Raw genomic sequence first — 20,416 nt, forward strand, 5'->3', positions numbered from 1 at the left:
ATTTTTAAATTGAGAGAATGAATTGGTATTTAGTTTAATTGATTTTAAAAATATTGTTTTATATTTTTTTTTGTGGAAAATGTTTTTTTTAGATTTTTTTAAAAGTATTTATTATAATTAAAATTAATTCAATTTTAAACTTGCACATTGTACAACATATATTCTAAATAATTATAAGTTATCGTGTATGAATTGTTTTCACACTCTCATTATAAAGGTTTCAGAACAGGCGACTAAATTTGTTTCCAACAAGAACTAAGGGTGTTTGACTTAGGTTTGTGAATCAATTCTAATTTAATTTTGGGGAGGATAGAATTGATTCTAGTATATATATATATATATATATATATATATATATATATATATATATATATACCTCTTTTGTCGGTAAAACTCAGATTTTATACTATGTTTGTATCAACTGATTTTTTTTTCAGCTCAAAATATCACCCAAACACCAATCAGTTACTATCTTATAATTAATTCTATTAAATTCAAATTTGTCAAATGGTTTAACCAAGGCTTTATATTCATATACGTATTAAAATTTAATGGAGACCAACCGCCTATTTGATTATGTGCAAAGTTACAATGAAGATTCCTGTTTGATATCGAGAAACATTTCTCACTGGGGATCAAACCAGGCAAAACCTCAAGAAAGGCCCTTAGTGTTTATGTTGTTGACTACAAGAACATTCCATATTAGTGATATTACACGCAAGGCCCCTGTACTTTTTTTTATCAGTAAATATTAATTATTAATTTATTAGTAAAAGAGATTGGAAGGCACTGCATGACTCTTTAGATTAGATAAATGCCCCAAGAACATTCTATTTTGTTTCTGTATAGAAAGATAATAATCAATAATCATAAGATACATGCAGATGAAGCCGAGCAGCATGGATATACTAAATTCTGAGTGCGTTGTAAAAAACCAAGAAATAAGTACGGCTCCTCGAAAAACAACACCCTCAATCTCTTTCTCTATCCCTTCACCATGTGCATATATAACAAAAGGATAAGATAGATCATGAAGCTCACCTGCTGGAAAGCTAAATCAGGAATCCATGATTCATATTTTAACCTAAAATTTGAGCATTGATTTTGATTGGAATTTCAAAATAGTGCGATAAAATCATTGTAAGGGAACTTATAAAATGGAATAACATGTTTCTGATTTCTGAATGATGAGAAAACAATCACATACGGTGGTGTAATCACCAGCTTCGCAACATAGTTTTAATCGGTGCCGCTCACAATGAGCGGAATAGTCAAAAGACTCAAAACTGTAACCCCTGAAACGTTCTCAATCGATGTCAATTCCACCATAAATTTAAGTCACCAACAACATAGTCTCACACAAAGACTACAAACAAAAACCATACACCCCAACAAGGGTAAGAGCCATACAGCACGAATATCTGAATCATTTTTTGGTCTACGACCAACCAAATACATAATCAAGAACGTACACCAATGCCAAAGAGAAGGGATAGAGTAGGATGGCCAGAATAGCTGTCCATAGAGGGAAGACAGTGCGGAAGCTGGCAAAGACGCCAACGACAATGCAAACGACGAGAATTACCAACACTTCTGAAGAGAAGTCCCATGTCAATCCCCTCGCATAGACAAGGGCCAAGAAAACTGATAGGCAAAGCACATTATTCATTGTCACTGCTCCATATAGCTGCAAAAACAATAGAAATCATTTTTAAATGACTTAAGGAGGGGAAAAAATTACACTAATTATACATGTGCATGTGTTGAAAGGCTTATAAAAAAAACTGCAAAGCTTATAAAATAAGCCAGCCTTAGTCATGTACATCACGTTAAATAATAACTGAATTAACTATAAACATCATCCTGAATAAATCATAGTCAATTCACCCATGTTATTTAGCTAAGTTCTGAATGAATAGATCATGCAACATAATTTGAGTGAAAGAGTTGATTTCAAAAGCTTAATAGTTTATAGGTCATAATCAATTCTTGCATGCTAATGCCCTAAAGAGACAGAGTAAAAACCAGAAAACAAACCTCAGAGAAAGTTAATGAGGCAGTTTGCCTCTTATCACGACTAGCAAAAATTATAGCTGACACTGCTTCACTTGAATTGGTTGCTAAGGGCAGAAAAATGAAGGAAATGAAGAAAGCAGGAATACTTGTAGCCTCAGAAAAGTTATCCACTGCATCAACCAGAGGATCAGCAAACGCAGCAGCAATAATAGTACCCAATAGCAGAAGCAGAACTGCTTTGATGGAAATCCATTTAGCATTCTCAATGCCCTCAGCCTCTTCATTAACCTGACCTCCCACATCCAGCAGATCATGTTCCCTCTTTGTTTCCTGTGCACAAAATCCATATCAGTCATAAGAACATAAGTAAAAAAAAAAGTTCATTAACTAGCATTGCACAACTTACCGTGTGAAAATCACTTAAAAACTTCATTGTGTGTGGACCAGCATCACCAGATGCAACTCGAGCACGCTGGGCCCTTTGAAGCCATCTACTGACACCATTAACAAATTCTTCTCGATCAACACGTTCATTACCAGAAGTATCAAAGTCGTCCATGATTCTTTTTACAGCATCATCATGATCCAGGTCAATCTCCTCAAACTGAATTCCAATAACCAGTGCTCTCAATTCATTATGAGTAAGATTGTCATCTTGATTTTCGTCAATGGTTTGAAACAATCTATATATTCCATTAAGAAGTCAGTGACAGCTGAAAGGATGAGAATATGAAAATATGCAACAAACTTCTTTAAAAGTATAATGCTTTAAGTCAAAGCAAAAAGGAGAGATAGCCTTACTTTCTAATGACTTCTTTGTCAGGTTCACCATTTTCTTTCAGAAGCCTTCCCAATGCACGCTTCTTCAAATGTGTCAAAAGTCCTAAGATAACATGCTTGTGTTTGATAAATTCAAGTTTCCTCCTTTGTATCCAGGGCTGGAAAATCTGCACCATTTTCTCTTTTTCTTAATTTCTATAAGGTGTAAAGACAATGTCCAGGTTTAAAACAGATCACAAATTTATCCAGTATATAGTTACTGAAAGTGCTAATGCTAACTATCAGATCACATCCAACAACAAAAAATGTGTATCATCAGAGTTAAATAACAATGGTGCAGGCTGATGAAAAAAGAGAAACACCTATAGTAATGAACAGGAAACACAAGTGCACTGTAAAAGAAAATTACCTGGTAAAGACAATAAGCAATCAATAAACCGAGAGACACAATGAGAGCAATCAAAACAGCCAAGTGCCTTCCTGAAGTTGAATTGAGAATTTGTGGTAATTGAACGATCACAAATGGAAGGACAGATATAACCATAATCCTTGCAGCATAACTTGTCCAAATATCAGTACTAACACCAGAACCTGCACATGGAGATTTTAGTAGACTAAGAATCCAAATGAATCAAACATTCTAGACATTTAAACTGTACAGCCCAACTGCACATATACAAATATCATGGTTTAGAAATAAGTATAAGAAAATGGTGAATCACTATATATCTTTACCTAGCCCTCTTCTCAAAGTCCAAAACTAATCTAATCTATAACCAAGACAACAATAATGATCAATGCACACATTCAGTGGTTTGAATGCATTATATAATCCTTGATCCACAATTGTGGTTGAAGAAATATACTTGCAGCTATTGCTAAGTAAACTATCTCCCAATTATTACTTCTTGTTAGAGGTGTTATAAAAGTATAAAACCAATCATCTGGCTTCACTTAACAACTTAAGCTTTCAGATAGTTGGGTTATGATACTGTATCAGATCCTTTATGACCAAGCGATCAACAATTGATCCTTGCAACACCCATTCTTCAAAAAGAATGTTGAAATTAAGCACAATGTAGTTGGGCATGTGGGTTATTCACTGTTCAAGCCTAAAGGGATCTTGTATGAGATGAGTTAAAAGATATTAGACATGTTAAAACCAAAGCTTTTGGGATAGTTAGCTCATGACACTTGTAAAAAAATATAAATCAATCAACAAATCAATATTAAGCTTATATTGACACATAAAATATAATGAATGTTTTACAGAGAAACTCCACAAGAAGGTTGATTGCTTGAATGACAAGAAAGGAGAGGAAACACTAGAATCTTAATGCTTTGGGCAAGGATTACAAATTAAACAATCTCAAATGGCATACCAGTTAAACTAAATCCCCTAGTGTCTCGTGAATCTATTGCAATTGAACCCTCGATGTCACACTTGCCAACAATTACACAAGTCCCCCATATTATAGTCAGAAGCAGTGTTGTTGACCCAGCTAGCAGTCCCATTCCAACAGATACCTGACTTTGAGCAACTTCTTTACTACCTGAAAGCCCAGACACTAGGGGAAAATAAACAAGAAATACAGATTAGCGGGGGAAATGGACAAATAACAGCACTACACAAGCATAAATGCTAGTTGGCGATAGACAAAGAAATTCTAAAAGAGGTGGAAAAAAATCCAAAGCAAATATGAATTTACAAGATTTAAGAACAGTGAATTTTCTATTGTTATGAAGCATAAGAGATGTCTCAAAGCAATTGCTACTAGTCAGATAAACCTGAATCAGCTAAGTTCCCCAATTTTGGCCTCTATTTGGCAGTTGAGAATTGAACAATAAATTTAGAATTTCTACAATAACATGTCCCGTATCAGCTTATTTTCATACTAAGAAATGGGAGTGTGAGAGGAGTTAATCTTAACTATATAATCAAAATGAATGGTAAAAAATTAGATTTAAATAAAACAATATTGACCAATGACCATCTATGTATTATGGTTATATGGTCAAGATTAACTCCTCCCAGATTCTGAAACACTCATGGGACTTTTTTACACTTTATTATACATCTCTTTCATGGGCCACCCAGACTCGAAACCACCTTTCCCTCTTCCACCAACCGCCATAAAAAGAAATTGAAATTATAGTGAGATGGGAAGAAAAAAGGCAGCAACAGAGACAGAAGCTCTGCAAAAGCGCTATTCCATCCAGTGGGGTTCATACCACGAAAACTAAGCACCAAAAGCAAAAGAAGAATAAAAGGAAAGCAAAAACAGAACAAAGGGGGCTGAAAATTCAACACAACAAAAAGAATCTAAAGCGAAAGTATCACACAGAGCAAAGGCCAAACAAAACAACGTAGGAAGGAGACACAGAAAAAACTGCAACAAAGAATTCAACTGAATTAATCACTAAAAAACAGTAAAATTCAACATATATTCTCTCCACCGAGTAAAAAAAAAAAAAAAACACCTCAAAACAGAAAACAGTTAAAAAAAAGCAGAAGATATTTTAGGACCAAGAATAAGGTTCTGAATTTCCGATTCTTCCTCAGAGTAGCGGACAAACCTTAAACATGTAAGGTAGGTACATTCAAGATAGTGACGCGAATCACTTCATCAAACAACAATCCAATTAGACAAAGAGAATCAGAAAAAAAAAAAACCCAAATCATCATCCAAACAAGGCCTAACCAAACACACCACACCGCACCACAACATCCCTCAATACTTCACCTCTAAAATTACAATTCAATCCACAGTCGCTCAAGTCTCATCTCATTCCAGCATCGTATGAATGGGTTGGAGTTGGTTAGAGTGAAACTAGACCCGGATCCCTTAAATATAAGCTATCAGGTTGGCGTCTCGTGGACGAAAAAGACGTAGTTAAGCCGGTGAATACTTGGTAGCAAAAGAAGAGCATGTTCAAAAAGCTCGTAAAACTGAATTTTGATGAAATTAAAAAATAAAAGTGAGATTTGTGAGTGAGAGTTGGTTACCGAGAATGAGCATGGCGTCGGGGAGTGCGCCGAGGATGGGGAGGAAGAGGCCACCAACAATGCCGGGGCCCAAGATCTCGAGAAGGAGCTCGCTGCCGCCGGAGAGGAAGGTGGCGGCCTTGAACATGAGGAAGCCATAGACGATGATGAGGAACAAATTTCCGAGGACGGTGGTGGTGCACGGTAGGAAGCCGTAGGTCTGCTCGCAGACCGACTCGCCCGTCAGCGCCGTTGGGAGGCGGAGGATGCTCTGCCACTTGGAGCCCGAGGCGGCGGCGAAGCCGTCGGAGACTGGATCGACGGTGAAAAAGCGCGCGTGAGCGTGGGAGCAGAGGACCAGGATCCAGAGGATGAGGAAGAGGAACCAATGGAAAGTGAGAGAGGAAGCCATGATCGTTGCCGAGTAGCGTGGCTAATGATCAACCACTGAGACCTACATTTATACGTGTCAGTGCTGCTGCTGCTACCGTGAAGTCAAATTCACAATCATGTTTTTTGATCGCATTATTCTTACTGCGTTGTGTTATTGGTATAAGTTTATTTTATTTTATTTTTTGTCACATAAAATTTACGTAAAAATCATTTAGACAAGATTTAGATCTCAGATAAAAAAATATATTTGGCGTTTATGATATTTTTATTCAACTTAAATAAAATTTTGTAAAAAATATATATGGGTCCGCACAAGAAAATATACTATTTTTAAAAAATAGACACTTATAACACGTGGCAACCTATTAACAGTATTTAATTTTGTGTTTCTAACAAACACGTAAGGAACGCGAAGCTTAATTGAAATTTATAAAAATCTGATTGTAGTTTTGGAATGAGAAATATATGAGTAGTTAATACGGAAGGGTACATTTGGGGTGTGTACGTGAGAGATTGGGCGTTGAAGGTAAGATATCGCAATTTAATGGTCCAGCCTCATGTGCCATAGGGATCATCATAATCCAATGATCCAATCTAAAGGGGCACTCAGATTTTAATTACTCCTTTCGTCCTCAAATTAGTGTTAAACATATCTATGTTTTAATTAATAATTCCTCTCTATCTTAAAATAATTATCCTAGAAAAATATTATGTCAAAAAAATGTTTATTTCACTTTTAATATAATATTCATTATTTTTTTACAACTATCCCTAATAAAATATTTCTTTAGTTTTTTAATTTTAATATTAATATTATTCTCCTTCATTTATTTAATAAGATCAGTTTTACAAAATTATTATTTTCTATATTCCTGTATATAAGATCTATTTAACTAATGATTAAACAAACAATTAATTTAATTGATATCAATAAATTTATCTTAAAATTACAACGTGTTAAAAAATTATAAAGAGCTTAAAATAGAAAACAGAAAGAAAATGAAACATAATATCGCGTAAGATATTTACTGTTTATTACAAGGGATATGAACAATCTGTCAAACATGATATTGAGGAATGGGGATTCGTGAAATTTTAGATAAGAGAGAATATTTCTATAAATAAAGCAAGAGATAACGGTTTTAAATAGGGATGAAAAATTGAAAATAGATAACAGTCTGAATAGTGAATACCGTATATTCGTCTGTATCTTTTTTTTTTTTTATTATTGGTATACTCGTCTGAAAAAATATTTGTATAATCGTTGTATGTTAATATATTATATGCCTACTAAGTTCAGAAAAGTAAAGTTAAAAACTGTTTAAATAATGTTATAAATAATAATAAAAAAGTAAAACGGCCGGAGAAATATTAAATAAAATATATTTTTAATGGTAAACCGTCAAAGAATCCCAGTATGAAAGTTGATTAAAATATAGGTAAAATTGTAAATTTGGTTCTTTAGTTTATTTTCAATTTTAGATTTAGTGTTTCATTAATTTAATCCACAAATTTAGTCTCTCTATTTTATAAAATTGTATTCCTTAAGTTTTACGTTTATTATTATCAAGTAATATTAATTGTCGTGTTATTGGATGATGTATTATGTTCTGATTGAATATTAACTCCATGAAAAAAATTAGATGAATTATTATTTTCATTAATAACATAATACGTGACACATGATCATTAAAATCTCTTGTTGACAGTTCAATTGTGATTTAAGAAATTAATATTACATAATTTTATAAAATAAAGAAATCAAATTTATAAATTAAATTATTAGAGAATTAAATTCAAAATGAAAAATAAATTAGAGAATAAAAATATAATTTTACTTAAAATATATTGAAAAAAGAATAACAAAAACTGATTGATGGAAAGGAGATTGAATTGAATGACAGAGACAACAAGTATTTAGCCTGCAATTCGCGTGTTTGCTTTGAAGTCGGCAAATCCGCGTTCCGAAACACGTAGCAACCGTGGCCATTTTTGTTAAGTTTCGGTTTGAAGGAGATGTAAACTTTAAATTAGTTAAAAGTAGATAAATTTAATTGATTTAATTTAACTATACCTAAAAAAAATAATTAATTTAATTGAAAATATTTCATAAAATTACTAATGTATAGTGTAAAAGAATTATATTATCATTAATTAAAAATTATTTTATTTATAATTTTTAAGATAATTATTATAAAAATTAATAAATATATAATAAATTATGATTAGAGTACAATATAAATTTTATATAGAGTATAGACTATTTTTTTTTCTAAAATTATATGTTAAATACCTGATAAGTGTAAACTAATAAGGAATGATAAAAAAAATAATTATTCATTTATTATAAACTAGCTAGCATTTTAGCTTATATATTACACCAGATAAATATTTACTTTTATATAATTATAATTATAATTCATAATAAGTAGTTATTTTAAATTTATAATTTTTTTAAATATTTTAAATATGAGATTTACTAGCATACAACTATTTGATTTTCAAAAGAATACATTAGCAGTTAGATCTTATGTGTACTTTTTTTTATAAAAAAATTGTAATTATAACTTGTTAATATATTATTTCTCAAAAAAGAAGTGGGCCACCTTACAAAATCCTATAAACATTTGTTACGTATACCCATTTGTTTAATTTTAGAATGTATTAGTAAGATATACTTTCGGTGTATTTTAAGAAAATTGTTATAACTTGTTAATATATTTCTTTTTAAAAAAAAGTAGGTGTATATCGGCAAATTCCTTTAAATATATGCATTATATGTTTTTTTATTTATAATAAATAATTTGAATTGTACTATAAAATCATTTTAAAATTAAAATAAGCAACTGTGTTTGAAAACCCATTTAAATCACATTGAACGAAAGTTTTTGGCATTCTACTGTAGTTTGACATGATTGGGTGAGATATTATTTGGCTAGATGTCAGAATAATGTCTGAAATTTACTTTTCTAATAAAGAAGAAACAGAACGTTGAGCATCTTTAGGTGAGAGGAAAAGAAGAGTTAGAACTTTAGTCTCCAAATTAGATAATCTTATTTACAATAGACGAATATATTTTTTGAAACTTGTCACATGGATATATAAGACATTTTTTTTAAGCTAATAAAACAGCCAAAAGTAAAAAGTACAGTCAAATAGCTTTTGTTCGATTCTTATAAGGTTAGCTTTAATACCGAATTTTAGAATATCAATTTTTGTAATAAAAAGTATAAAGAATAGATGAATTTACTTTTTTCTAATTGAAATTGTTTTGTTTCAGAGAGAATAATATCTCCATGTGTGCGTGTCTTACTTAAGGTAACCGCAAAAATACACCATTGAACTTAACTTACTCTAGTTTAATCTTCTCGATTAAGAAATATACTCTGTTTAGACCTCGGAGACAAAATATTATTAATTACGAAAGGAAAAGCTTTACTTTTTGATTGAGGAAGAGGTGTCATGTGCTGGTTTTTTTATTAAATGGTTGTAATTTTTTTTTTCCCAAATGAAAGTAGTTTTTAAATTATTTAAAAGGAATAAGTGGTATGACTTATTAGATAGAAGTCACCACTTATGAGTTAGAAGTTGTAATATTACGACTTTAATTTTTCAAATTGAAAGTCATAAATAATTTTATGATTTCAGTGTAATTTTCTTTTACAATTTTAAAGTTGTAAATTTTTTTTCTTTTACATCGTAAGATTTTTTTTAATGGATTACGACTTTAAATTCGTAATTTTTTTTTCACGTTAATTTTTATATATTTTATTTTGTTTTCAATTTTTTAAAGATTGTAAACAATTTTATTTATTTAATTATTAAATAAATATTTTTAATTTTACTTGTTATTAGTTTTATTTGATATGTTGTATATTTTTTATGATTTTATTTAATATGTTATATATATTTTTAATGTTAATTTATTTAAAATATATTATATTTTTTTAATATTGTTTTATTTAATGTATTTTATATATTTAAATTTTAGATAATCTCTTAATAATGTTGTTGAAATTTATTTTTTAAATGAAATGTAAAAGTAACTTAATGATATTTAATATTTTTTTATATTTATTTTATTTTAAATACTTAAATTTTGAAAACTAAAATTTGAAATCAAATATTTAAAAATTTTGCAACTGTTAAAAGATTATGAAACTTCTTTGGTCTCGCTCTCAATAATTGTAAAACTAAGTTGAAAATTATTCTTATTAACATCTTATCAAATGATAAAATTTAATTTTTAAAATTTAAGTATTTAAAATAAAAAAATATGAAAAAAATATATTAAATGCCATTAAGTTACTTTTACATTTCATTTTAAAAAAAATTAATAACATTATTAAAAGATTATCTAAATTTTAAATATATAAAATATATTAAATAAAATAATATTAAAAATATATAATATATTTTAAATAAAAAACATTAAAAAATATACAACATATTAAATAAAACTAATAACAAGTAAAATTTTAAATATTTATTTAATAATTAAATAAATAAAATTGTTTACAATTTTCAAAAAATTGAAAAAAATAAAATATAAACAAAAAAATAACGTAAAAAAAAATTACAACTTTGAAGTCCTGAGAAAAAATCTTACCACTATAAAGTTGTAAAAAATATTACATTAAAATTATAAAATTATTTACAATTTCAGTTAAAAAAAATTAAAATCATAATTACGACTTCTGCTTCAAAATGTATCACTTGTTAGGAAACCTTTCTAAAAAAATAATTTAAAAACTACTTCCATTGAAAAAAAAAAAGTGAAAAAAATTGCACCCGATAAAACAGCCACCATGTGCTAGGCACTTTAAAGAGGATTCTAACATTATAACCATACCCCAGATGATGATGGGACACGGAAACGTGATAAAGTTAAATTCGGTAAATAATTTAATTAAAGGTTTATGAAATAAGTACTTATTATGTCATGAAATAAGTTCCTGTCAATATCTATATAAATGTTTATAACATAAGATAAAACCAAATAAAGTATAGATAAATTCTTCCAAATGCCCTAAAATCAATTTGAGAATAAGTTAATAACTTGGTCAATGTCTATTTTTAATTATATTATTTATATCATATTTTTTTCTTTTCAAAGAGTGAAGGAGGAAATCAATCTTTAAATCCTTATAGACAAGCATTAGACCAACTACTGGTTTAACCAGCAACTTTAATTTTGATTATTTGGAATCTCATTGGATTATCCAACATTTTGTTAAAATATTAATTAATATGATTTTAGATAAATGATTACTTCCATTAAAAAAGTCAATGTTTTTTTTTATGTTTAAAATTGATTTTAAATAGAAGAAATTTTAAATAAAATAAGTTATATTTCTTTTTATTAACTTACTTTCAGAATCACAATATCTAACATAAATTGATGACTTCAAAATTAATTTTAATTTAAATTAATTTTATAAATTCTCGTCCAAACATACATATCATTTAAAAAATTCATGCTAAAAATTGAACTAAAATGAAATTCTCATTTCTCAAAATAAATAAATAAATATATTTTTTCAATTGGTCACAACACTCTAGGGTTGTTAATTATAATTGAGAACATGGTCAAGTATAAAAACCAGAACCAAAGACAATGGGTATAAGAGAATTGCAATGAAGGATGACCATATAGGGAAAATGGAGTGAAAACTTGCAGTAATGCCCGTTATTGCACAAACAATTGCAACAACCAGCAATTCAGCTGAGAATTGCCAAGTGACTTCTCGCACAAAGATCAGAACCGAGATTGCAAAGAAACCGAGAATGTTATTCATGAACACCCCTCCATAAATCTGCAATGGCCCAAATTTTTTATATCATGAGAAAATGTTTTATATATATTGAGATGACTGCATTAGTGCACATTCTTTAACATTATTTTTAACACATTTTCTTGGTCAAAATTTATTAAAAATTATAAATTAATGAGAGAGGTTCATTAAATACCATGTGTGGCAGACAAAATCGTATGATTTCAAATAAATTTAAACCCTTAAAAAACAAACTGTGTTCAAAAGAATACTCAAAGAATGTGTTTCTGATATTTTTTTATATATTGATTGAGTTTGTGGAACCGAGTTGGTGAAGGGAGAAGAGATGAATAACCTCAGAAATGGCAAGAGAGGTAGTTCTAGGCTTCTTATGGCTGGCTTCTTTGATTGCTGAAGTTGCTTCTCTAGCATTTGTGGCCAAGGGAGCTAGAATAAATGACATGAAGAATGGATGGAATCCTGCACTGTTAGAGAAGTTGTGGACACTTTCTGTCAGTGGCTCTGCCAAAATTGATAGCATAGCAATTCCTAGCATAACATATGTTATGGCCTTAATCCATGCCCATATTGATTTATCAACTACTGCATTGCTTTGCCTCTCTTCCACTACGATGTCAGCCTCTTCCCAGGTCTTACATATATGCACAAATGAAAGAGTGGTAAAGTTGGCATTGCTCACTTTGGACAAATAAAAGATGAAGCAGAACAATGAAGTTAGATAATTTTTTGATCGAATTAAATATGATTTTACTTCTTATAAGATGAGTGGGTTTTGATTTTTTTTTCTCTGGCTTTCATTTTTCTAAATTCTGAAATCGTCATCCTCGTAAAATATGTGAATTTTGGTTTGATCTCTAAAAAATTCTTTAATTTCCATCCTTTCCAAAAAATGAAATTATCACTTTTAGTTTCTAAAATAATACTATTATTTTTTAAATCTAAAATATTTTTTGAAGATATCATATGCTGACATGATACCACTTGGCATGTACACTAATAAGTATCACCTAGAATGATCCCTTAACTTTGTGCCAAACAAATGCTCAGAGTCACTTGAGAATAAAGACAGAATCAATAATTTTAAATTTTTGAAAGATGAAAACTGAGCATATACTTACCTGAAACATATCTTCTTGAGACTCAGAATCTGACACAGGAGCAGGAGCTGAAGTTGAGCTAAGCCATTTCTCAAACCCAGCAACAAATTCCTTCTCATTAATTGTGCGGTCTTTGTCAATGTCAAGTTCTTCAATGACTAAAGCAACTGCTTCTTCCACTTCCATTGATGCTTTAACAAATTTGATATTCATGATTAGTTCTTTCAACTCAGACTGGGAAATGAAGTTATCTCTATTGCGATCAATTTTCTCAAACAGCCTGGTCATCACAGTGGCTATGACAAGTCAGAACTAGGAAGTGGATAAAGTATAGAAGAATTTTTATGAATTTGTTGTGCTCTTAGTTAGACAATGTATAGTCACTGCAACTATTTTAGGATTTTCATGAAGTTAGACACTTTCAATATAATCTGAGGCTAGTAATAGGTGATGTTGTATTTACATTTGGAACTAGTAACATTAGTAGATGATTTTGAAATGGACTTGAACTAGTAATAGTAGTAAATGGTTTTGAAATGGATTTAACATCTAATTAAAATGCATTGTACTTATGCACAGGGAAGAAAAACAGTTCAATTAACTTAATACCGACCCTCTGATAGCATGTTGATCAGGTTTGCCATCTTCTGTGAGAAGGCTACCAACCACATCACTCTGAACATGCCTTAAGATTTCAAATATAAGCTGTTTCTTTCCTTCACGTTCTTTTCTTTTGTTTTCAATCCATGGTCCAAAAGCCTGTCAATGTTTTCAATTGATTGTCAGAATGAAGTTCCTGCTAGGTATTCTTTCATTTTCTTCACAATTTCACTAAATATTGTGAAGACTTGTTTTGTAAAGGGACGCAAGGAGTGAAAATTGCCTTTCTGTTCCTCCCAAATTTATTATCACCAAACAACTTTTAAAAGAAAAAATAGTTGGAAGATTCAAATATGGAGTATAGAAAAGGAGAAGAAAAAAAGTTGAATTTACCAACACACTTCTAACATACTCTTAATTAGTAATAGATAAAATTTATTAAAAAATAATGCAAAATTATTAAATAGGATCTATTGGAAAAAGTATTGCTAACATTTATCTTGATTGAAATAGATTCAAGAAACAGGGTGTATTATTATATACCTGATAAATGTCTTTGAGTGATTTCCTTGAAAAATACTGTTTCTTTAAAGCATGCTTTGTTTGATCAAGCCATTTTGTGAAGCCACTGACAAATTCCTCCTTGTTTATTTTCTTGTCACCATCCAGGTCAAAAACTTTTAACACCTCTTTTATTTCTTTCTCCTCATCAAAATTTGTTTCAGTTACTTTGTTTTTTAGCAGAAGGTCTTTCACTTCAGAAGCTGATATACCACTGCTCCCATCTTGATCTATTTCCCTATATAATCGCCTGCAAAGTGTAGTGCTTCTAAATATCTAACCAATATACCCTTGTTCACAGGTCAAAGTAGCAGCTCTTTGAAATTTTACCTTATGGCACTCACATTTGGAGTCCCATTCTTGGTGAAGATCCTTTGCAGGGTGTTCTTTTGAACATGTTGCAATATCTTCAATATTAAATGATCATGTTTCACATATTCTAGTCTTCTTTTCTGTACCCAAGGTTCAAAAATCTGTAGGTTAAATAGCCATGAAGACAATTAATTACTCGTGAGGAATTGTGAGTATTACAAAATAAGTTATTAATACGCAATATGATGGATTGATAGCACCTTATGATAGTGGATGACATAGTTTGTGCTAAAGCACCGATAATTCAATTGACAGGCTTGATATTAGAGATGTAACGAGACGTTTAGGTATCACAAAGGTTTATAACATATAACATGAGAAAATTATGGTGTCTTCCAAAATTTAAGGATTGTGGCATTGTGATTAAGTAATTTTCTCTTATTCTCCCTTAATGTGTCCTAACACATCCAATTATTAACTCAAAAGACAACTATATAAAAACTCTTAATTTGTCTGATACCGTAACAATGTGTTCTTGATTCTGAAACATTAAAGTGACTTCAATAGCTGGCTTTGATAATAATAGAAGGTCTTACTAAGGAGTGCTGTAATAATAAAGGACATTTACTAATTAAGGAAATAAAGAATAAAAGGTATACTATATTCTTTTGAGGGTTGTATTATGTATTTAGAGTTTACAATTATAGTCAGAAAAAAAAAAGTATAATTATTTTATGTTTGAGTCCTTGGTTATTGTGTGAATATTAATTTATTAATATTTAATTACGTAAGAGTGTGTTTGGATAAGATAATTTAATTAAGTAATGTATGTTTTATAGGGAATTAAATTCTTTTTTTTATTAAAAATAACTGTTTGGATATTTTAATAAAAAAAATTCAAAATTTTAAAAATTTAAAATTTTAGTTAGTTAAAAAAATAAAATTTCAAATTCTATATTTAAGAGACTGAATTTGAATTGTCCGCTTTAGCATTTTCAACTACCCCTCATCTTTGTTTCCTCTGTTGGTATCTCCTAACTCACTCGAATGAGTTACTGACTCAAATTCATCCCTAACTCACTTGCCGCCGTGGTCAACCACAAACCACTGCAAATGGACTCTTCCTCCGACGAGGAAGATGACCACCCCAACCTCGTCGACAACAACCACCGCAAGCCTTCGTCCCCTCCCCCCCCCCCCCCCCCCCCCCGCCGCATTTCCAGTCGAAGATCTCTCTTCGTGCTTCCGTCGCGTGAGCTTCACGCTCCAGAATTCGATTCCATCACCGATCAAATGAAGGAATCAAAATTGCGCGCCATTAACCTCTTATATCAACAGCAGCAGTCACTCTTAATCGCGTGGAACCACACACTCCGAACCTATTGGAGGATCTCAAATCTTCTCTCTTCAAGCAGATTTCGCTCAACCGTGATATTTAGCAGATTCTTAAATCTCTTTCAGCAGATTCAGCAAAATTCTATCTTTAAGAGGAAATTTTTTATCCAATCACAAAATTTAAAAAATAATGGAATTTAAATTAAAACATTTAAAATTCTCAAAATTTAAATGGAAAATATATGGACAAACCTGGTAAACGAAGTACAGGAACAGAAAAATGGAGGTAATAAGGAGGGCAATTACTAAGGTCACGCTTCTAAGCCCAGAAGAGAATTGGAATAAATTTGGGATTTGCATGATTGCAAGTGGTATTACTGAGCAAACCATGATTCTTGCAGTATAACTGGTTTCCAAATCCGTAGTAATGCCACAACCTGACATCGATACATTTTCAAGGACGGAAATAACAAATATTGAACAATTGGTATATTTTTCCTAGCAATTATACTCGTTATAAATGTTTGATATACCATGTCAACAAAATTCCACTTTTTAGACATCTAAATAAAATATCTAATGCTTCTACTATGTAAGCATTATAAATTGCTAATTATTATATTAGGATTTAGAATTCATCTTAAACCTAATTGGACAATTCATATTGCAGGGTTTAAAATAATTTTTTTTGCCAATGTCCATGTTACATAATGAATAGATGAAAAGTTTTTACTAAAAATCAAAGTTAGGAATACATTAGAACTTATGAAAATGCGATAATAGTTCCTTTAAATGAAAATATTATATTTATATAATTTGCAAACAACTTTTAGTAGTCACGACCCCATGTAAGTGCATTTATTAAATTATTAACAAAACAAGAGATACATATTGATTAAAAAAAATTAAAAAAAATAATCACCTTTTAAATTATTTGATGTCATGAATAGTCTTGAAATAAAATAAAACTTATAACAAATTAATCAATCTAATTATTTTTATTAGTCTTGATAAATAAGATAGTTATTTCTTAAATATATATCACCGGAAGTAATATATATTTTGAGGAAATTATAGGGATCCTCTAAAGTTTATTCTTGTTATATGAAATATCCCTTCATTTTTAAATCTTAAAAAGAACTTCCTAATTTTTGAGCTTTCTTTACACTGACTTCACTCTTAAGTGTAAATAGTTACACCAAACTTAACCCCCTCGCCTAAAAAATGTTACTCCGAACTCCCTTAAGAGGACTCAATAAAAAAAGAGATTATAAAATGCAATAAAAGCAAACATAAGAAAGTATGTGTAATTTATTCTAATATTTTTAAGATGCGTACAACAAAGACAAATAATATTGGAGGGAATAACTCAACATGCAGTTTTTCTTCAATTCATGATGGCATTATACATTAGAATATAAGAGTTGAATAAAAGAGAGTTGGAAGATGGAACAGACCAGTCAATAAAGCTTTAAGACTTGTATGCGCAGAGTTAGAAGTGGGAGAATCATGCTCAAATTCTTGGCTGCCAGCAATGACACAGCTTCCCCAAACTACAGTGAGAAGCAAGATGGATGATCCAGCCAATAAGCCAACCCCGCTGAAGGCATATTCTTGTGCTATCTCCCTATTGCTGACAAGTCCAGAAACTGATGATGATCGAAATTAAAACAAGAATGATAAATAAGTATCTGTAGACCAAATATAGTCTCACACATATACACCCTAGACCATATGAAGCACGAGTAATGATATCACCTCTTTCTTTTCTTCAGTGTCATATTCTCTCCATTTATTTGGAAAAAATTAGGTAATCCAAGACGTATTATAGTTTCAGTAATATTATCTCCACGTGACATGTATAGTGAGGGTTTGGTTTTTATTTTTTTAAAACTGGTTTTAGTTATAAAAAAAAAACAAAGAAAATAGATATTTGTACTAAGTCTAGGTCTCACAAATATGTAGCATCACTTGAGATGATCGACTGACCCTTCATTTAGAACCACAAAAATAGTAGATGAGAATGGGACAACATCTCTTAGCGCACATTTCTTTCTTTTTTACACTAGTTTTAGAATTAATTTTAAATTGTTAGAATATATAGCCTGCTTTTCTTTTTAGCATGTTGAATCATAAATTCACAAAAAAATGTTAAATAATAAAATTTTAAGTTTGATCATAAAGTGACACTAACTATTGGTCCAACCTTATGTTTAAACGCTCACATATTTGTATATATGTTTGATCATATATAAATTTGGGATGATTATCAGTTTTTGATTTTTGGTTAGGAAATATAACTTTTGAAACAAAATATGTTTGGCAAATTATTGGGACTGAAATAGTTTTTTTTACCCAATTTAAAAATACTTTTGGGTGAGTTTTCAAGAAAAAAAAATGGTTTTTTATACAAAGTTTTAAGTTTTTTCATAATGGATAGGTTTAGGTAATGGATATATTACCTAGAATGGTAATGGATAGGTTTAGGTATCTGTATTTGCATTTTTAAAATAATAGCCGAACCTAAACGCTCACATGTGTGTATAACAACTTTTAACATTCAAATTTTTACTGATTAAATATGCATATACTCATACTCAATTTCATTATTCGTATTATGATTAATTTAAATATAGTTTTCATTTATGTGTTTTTTTTTTGCAAATTAATATTGATATTATAATAGACATACTAATATGTACTAGTTGATAAGTGAGGTTTAGATTGTTATCCCTTATCACAAATTCACAGGTCATAAAGTCACAAGTGGCAAGTGCTGTCCCCTGACACGCAAACTGATGTGACATATTAATTAAGATGGTATCTAATAAAAGTCCAGGTAAACGTACAAAGAAGACTTGGCATTATACATATAGAATTCAGAAATCACAAGAAAATTTCATATATTATGACTAATATTAATTTTAAACATTTTCATTTTCATTAGTTAAAAAAGGAAAACAATTTCATACATGTTTTATACCATTTTCCAGTTTTGCAAGTTTTATGCATACGACACGAAACAATACGTGGGCATGGATCAAAAGCTTAAAAAATACAAAAGAGGGAATATTTTGAGGAATGCACTAAATTAATCTCCAAAATTATAAATATTGATTAATTTAATTGATGAAAATACAAAAATAACATTTTAATTCATGAAACTACTAAATAGAAGCCAATTTGATTTCAATTGTTTAATTTTAAAAACTAAATTAAAATAACAATCATTTAATAACAATAAGAATTTTATAGTAATTATTATTTGACAATTTTAAGTATTAAAATGATAATTTATAAATTTTAATGACTAATTAAATTCAATTTTACTTGTAGTCGAGAGGCAAATTTGATGTATTATAGGTCTAGTGGGTTTGAATTCAAATTAAGTTATGCAAGATACACATGTACTCAGTTCAGATGGTTGCACACAGAAGCATAACAATATATGTTTTTTTCAAGGATATATAAGAGTAACATACCAAGTAGAATTAAGGATTCTGGAAGGGCACCAAGGATCTGAAAAGCACTAGCACCAAAGATACCAGGACCAAGAATCTTGAAAATTTGCTCACCCCCTTTAGCCAAATATGATTCTCCATGGAACAACAAATATTCATACACCAAAATAAGAAAGAGATGGCCAAAAATATTGTTTGTGCATGGCAAGAAGCCGTACATTTGCTTGCAGGGTTCCTCAAAGGATTCATCATCAATTCCTTTGAGAACTAAGTAAGAAGTTTCGTTGTGTTGAAGGTTATTATGAACCCCATCTGAAACTAGTTCGGTGGCACGCTCTGGCAGATAGCGACCTTGAACCTCAACTGTTACTAATACAAGGAGAAAGATAAAGTATGGAGTTTTGGAAACGTTTCTGATCATTTTTTCTTTCTGAAAATTGAGCAAAGGAACAATAATAGGATGCACAGAATCCTCAAAGCGATTTTTTTAGAGCTTTAGACTATAAGGATAAATTATATAAACGTCTAGTTGACTAAAACAAAACAAGTAATTGAAAGTCATGCAATGGGTTTACTTGCTCCACAGTTTAAAGAAAAGTCTCTCGTAAACGAGGAAAGATTCTTCCATGTCCAAAATTTTGTAGAATTGTATGCGAGTCTTCAGTCTTCTAACTCTATTTCTTATTATCTAAAAAAACTACTATTTCTTATGTTTATTTGCTATTAATAAATACTACATATGTAATTAATTATCACCAGTTTAATTACAATTGGATGAATAAATAAAAAATCAACACCTTTACAATAATACAATAACTGATTTGATTTGATTTTTAAAACACTATTTACATCTCAGCCATCAGAATAATTTTGTTTCCTAAGAAATATATATGAGTGTTGTTAACATCAACAAAATTAATTTAAAGTTTAACTATTGTTATGCAGGTGAGGAAGGTCGACTTTGACCTATAGCAATAACAAAGTTTTGATCTAAGTGCATTTTTTTATTGACTGAGGTAAAAATATATGTAAAATAATTAATTTTCAATCAAGTAAATAAGCATATCTAGTTACCCATAA

At 30.0% G+C, this 20,416-nt stretch overlaps 2 protein-coding genes across 4 annotated transcripts; both read right to left on the minus strand.

Moving 5' to 3' along the window:
* Positions 1–1,150: 1,150 nt before the first annotated feature.
* On the minus strand, positions 1,151–6,280 carry LOC114374483 (sodium/calcium exchanger NCL-like). The gene is made up of 7 exons (XM_028332126.1): positions 5,804–6,280; positions 4,179–4,364; positions 3,206–3,387; positions 2,818–2,963; positions 2,423–2,699; positions 2,038–2,346; positions 1,151–1,687 (listed from the first exon to the last, which is right to left on the minus strand). Exons 1-7 carry the CDS (start codon positions 6,192–6,194, stop codon positions 1,439–1,441), a joined length of 1,740 nt encoding a protein of 579 aa, XP_028187927.1. The 5' UTR covers positions 6,195–6,280; the 3' UTR covers positions 1,151–1,438.
* Positions 6,281–11,662: 5,382 nt separating this feature from the next.
* Positions 11,663–19,932, minus strand: LOC114372940 (sodium/calcium exchanger NCL2-like). 3 transcript variants are annotated; one of them, XM_028330508.1, is made up of 9 exons: positions 19,358–19,924; positions 17,333–17,524; positions 16,128–16,312; positions 14,559–14,680; positions 14,211–14,478; positions 13,681–13,826; positions 13,089–13,347; positions 12,305–12,601; positions 11,663–11,991 (listed from the first exon to the last, which is right to left on the minus strand). In XM_028330508.1, the coding sequence occupies exons 1-9, from the start codon at positions 19,755–19,757 to the stop codon at positions 11,743–11,745; spliced, it is 2,118 nt and encodes a 705-aa protein (XP_028186309.1). In that variant the 5' UTR covers positions 19,758–19,924; the 3' UTR covers positions 11,663–11,742. The 3 variants fall into 3 exon arrangements, 2 of the variants coding, with proteins under 2 accessions (XP_028186309.1, XP_028186308.1); XM_028330507.1 differs by having other exon boundaries at positions 14,559–14,701; positions 19,358–19,923; XR_003658388.1 differs by having other exon boundaries at positions 11,735–11,991; positions 12,305–12,434; positions 14,559–14,701; positions 19,358–19,932.
* Positions 19,933–20,416: the final 484 nt, after the last annotated feature.

This window comes from Glycine soja, chromosome 11 (genome assembly GCF_004193775.1).
Source record: "Glycine soja cultivar W05 chromosome 11, ASM419377v2, whole genome shotgun sequence".
Lineage (NCBI taxonomy): Eukaryota > Viridiplantae > Streptophyta > Magnoliopsida > Fabales > Fabaceae > Glycine > Glycine soja.

Excerpts from the sequence above, each read along its gene's own strand:
- LOC114374483 (XM_028332126.1), bottom strand. The coding sequence starts at position 6,194 with ATGGCTTCCTCTCTCACTTTCCATTGGTTCCTCTTCCTCATCCTCTGG. Across the intron at positions 4,365-5,803 it reads CGACGCCATGCTCATTCTCG|TGTCTGGGCTTTCAGGTAGT; the intron begins GTAACCAACTCT and ends ATTTTCCCCTAG. Across the intron at positions 2,700-2,817 it reads GACAAAGAAGTCATTAGAAA|ATTGTTTCAAACCATTGACG; the intron begins GTAAGGCTATCT and ends TGGAATATATAG.
- LOC114372940 (XM_028330507.1), bottom strand. The coding sequence starts at position 19,757 with ATGATCAGAAACGTTTCCAAAACTCCATACTTTATCTTTCTCCTTGTA. Across the intron at positions 17,525-19,357 it reads AGAATCCTTAATTCTACTTG|TTTCTGGACTTGTCAGCAAT; the intron begins GTATGTTACTCT and ends GATCATCATCAG. Across the intron at positions 14,702-16,127 it reads TCCTGTACTTCGTTTACCAG|ATTTTTGAACCTTGGGTACA; the intron begins GTTTGTCCATAT and ends TTTAACCTACAG.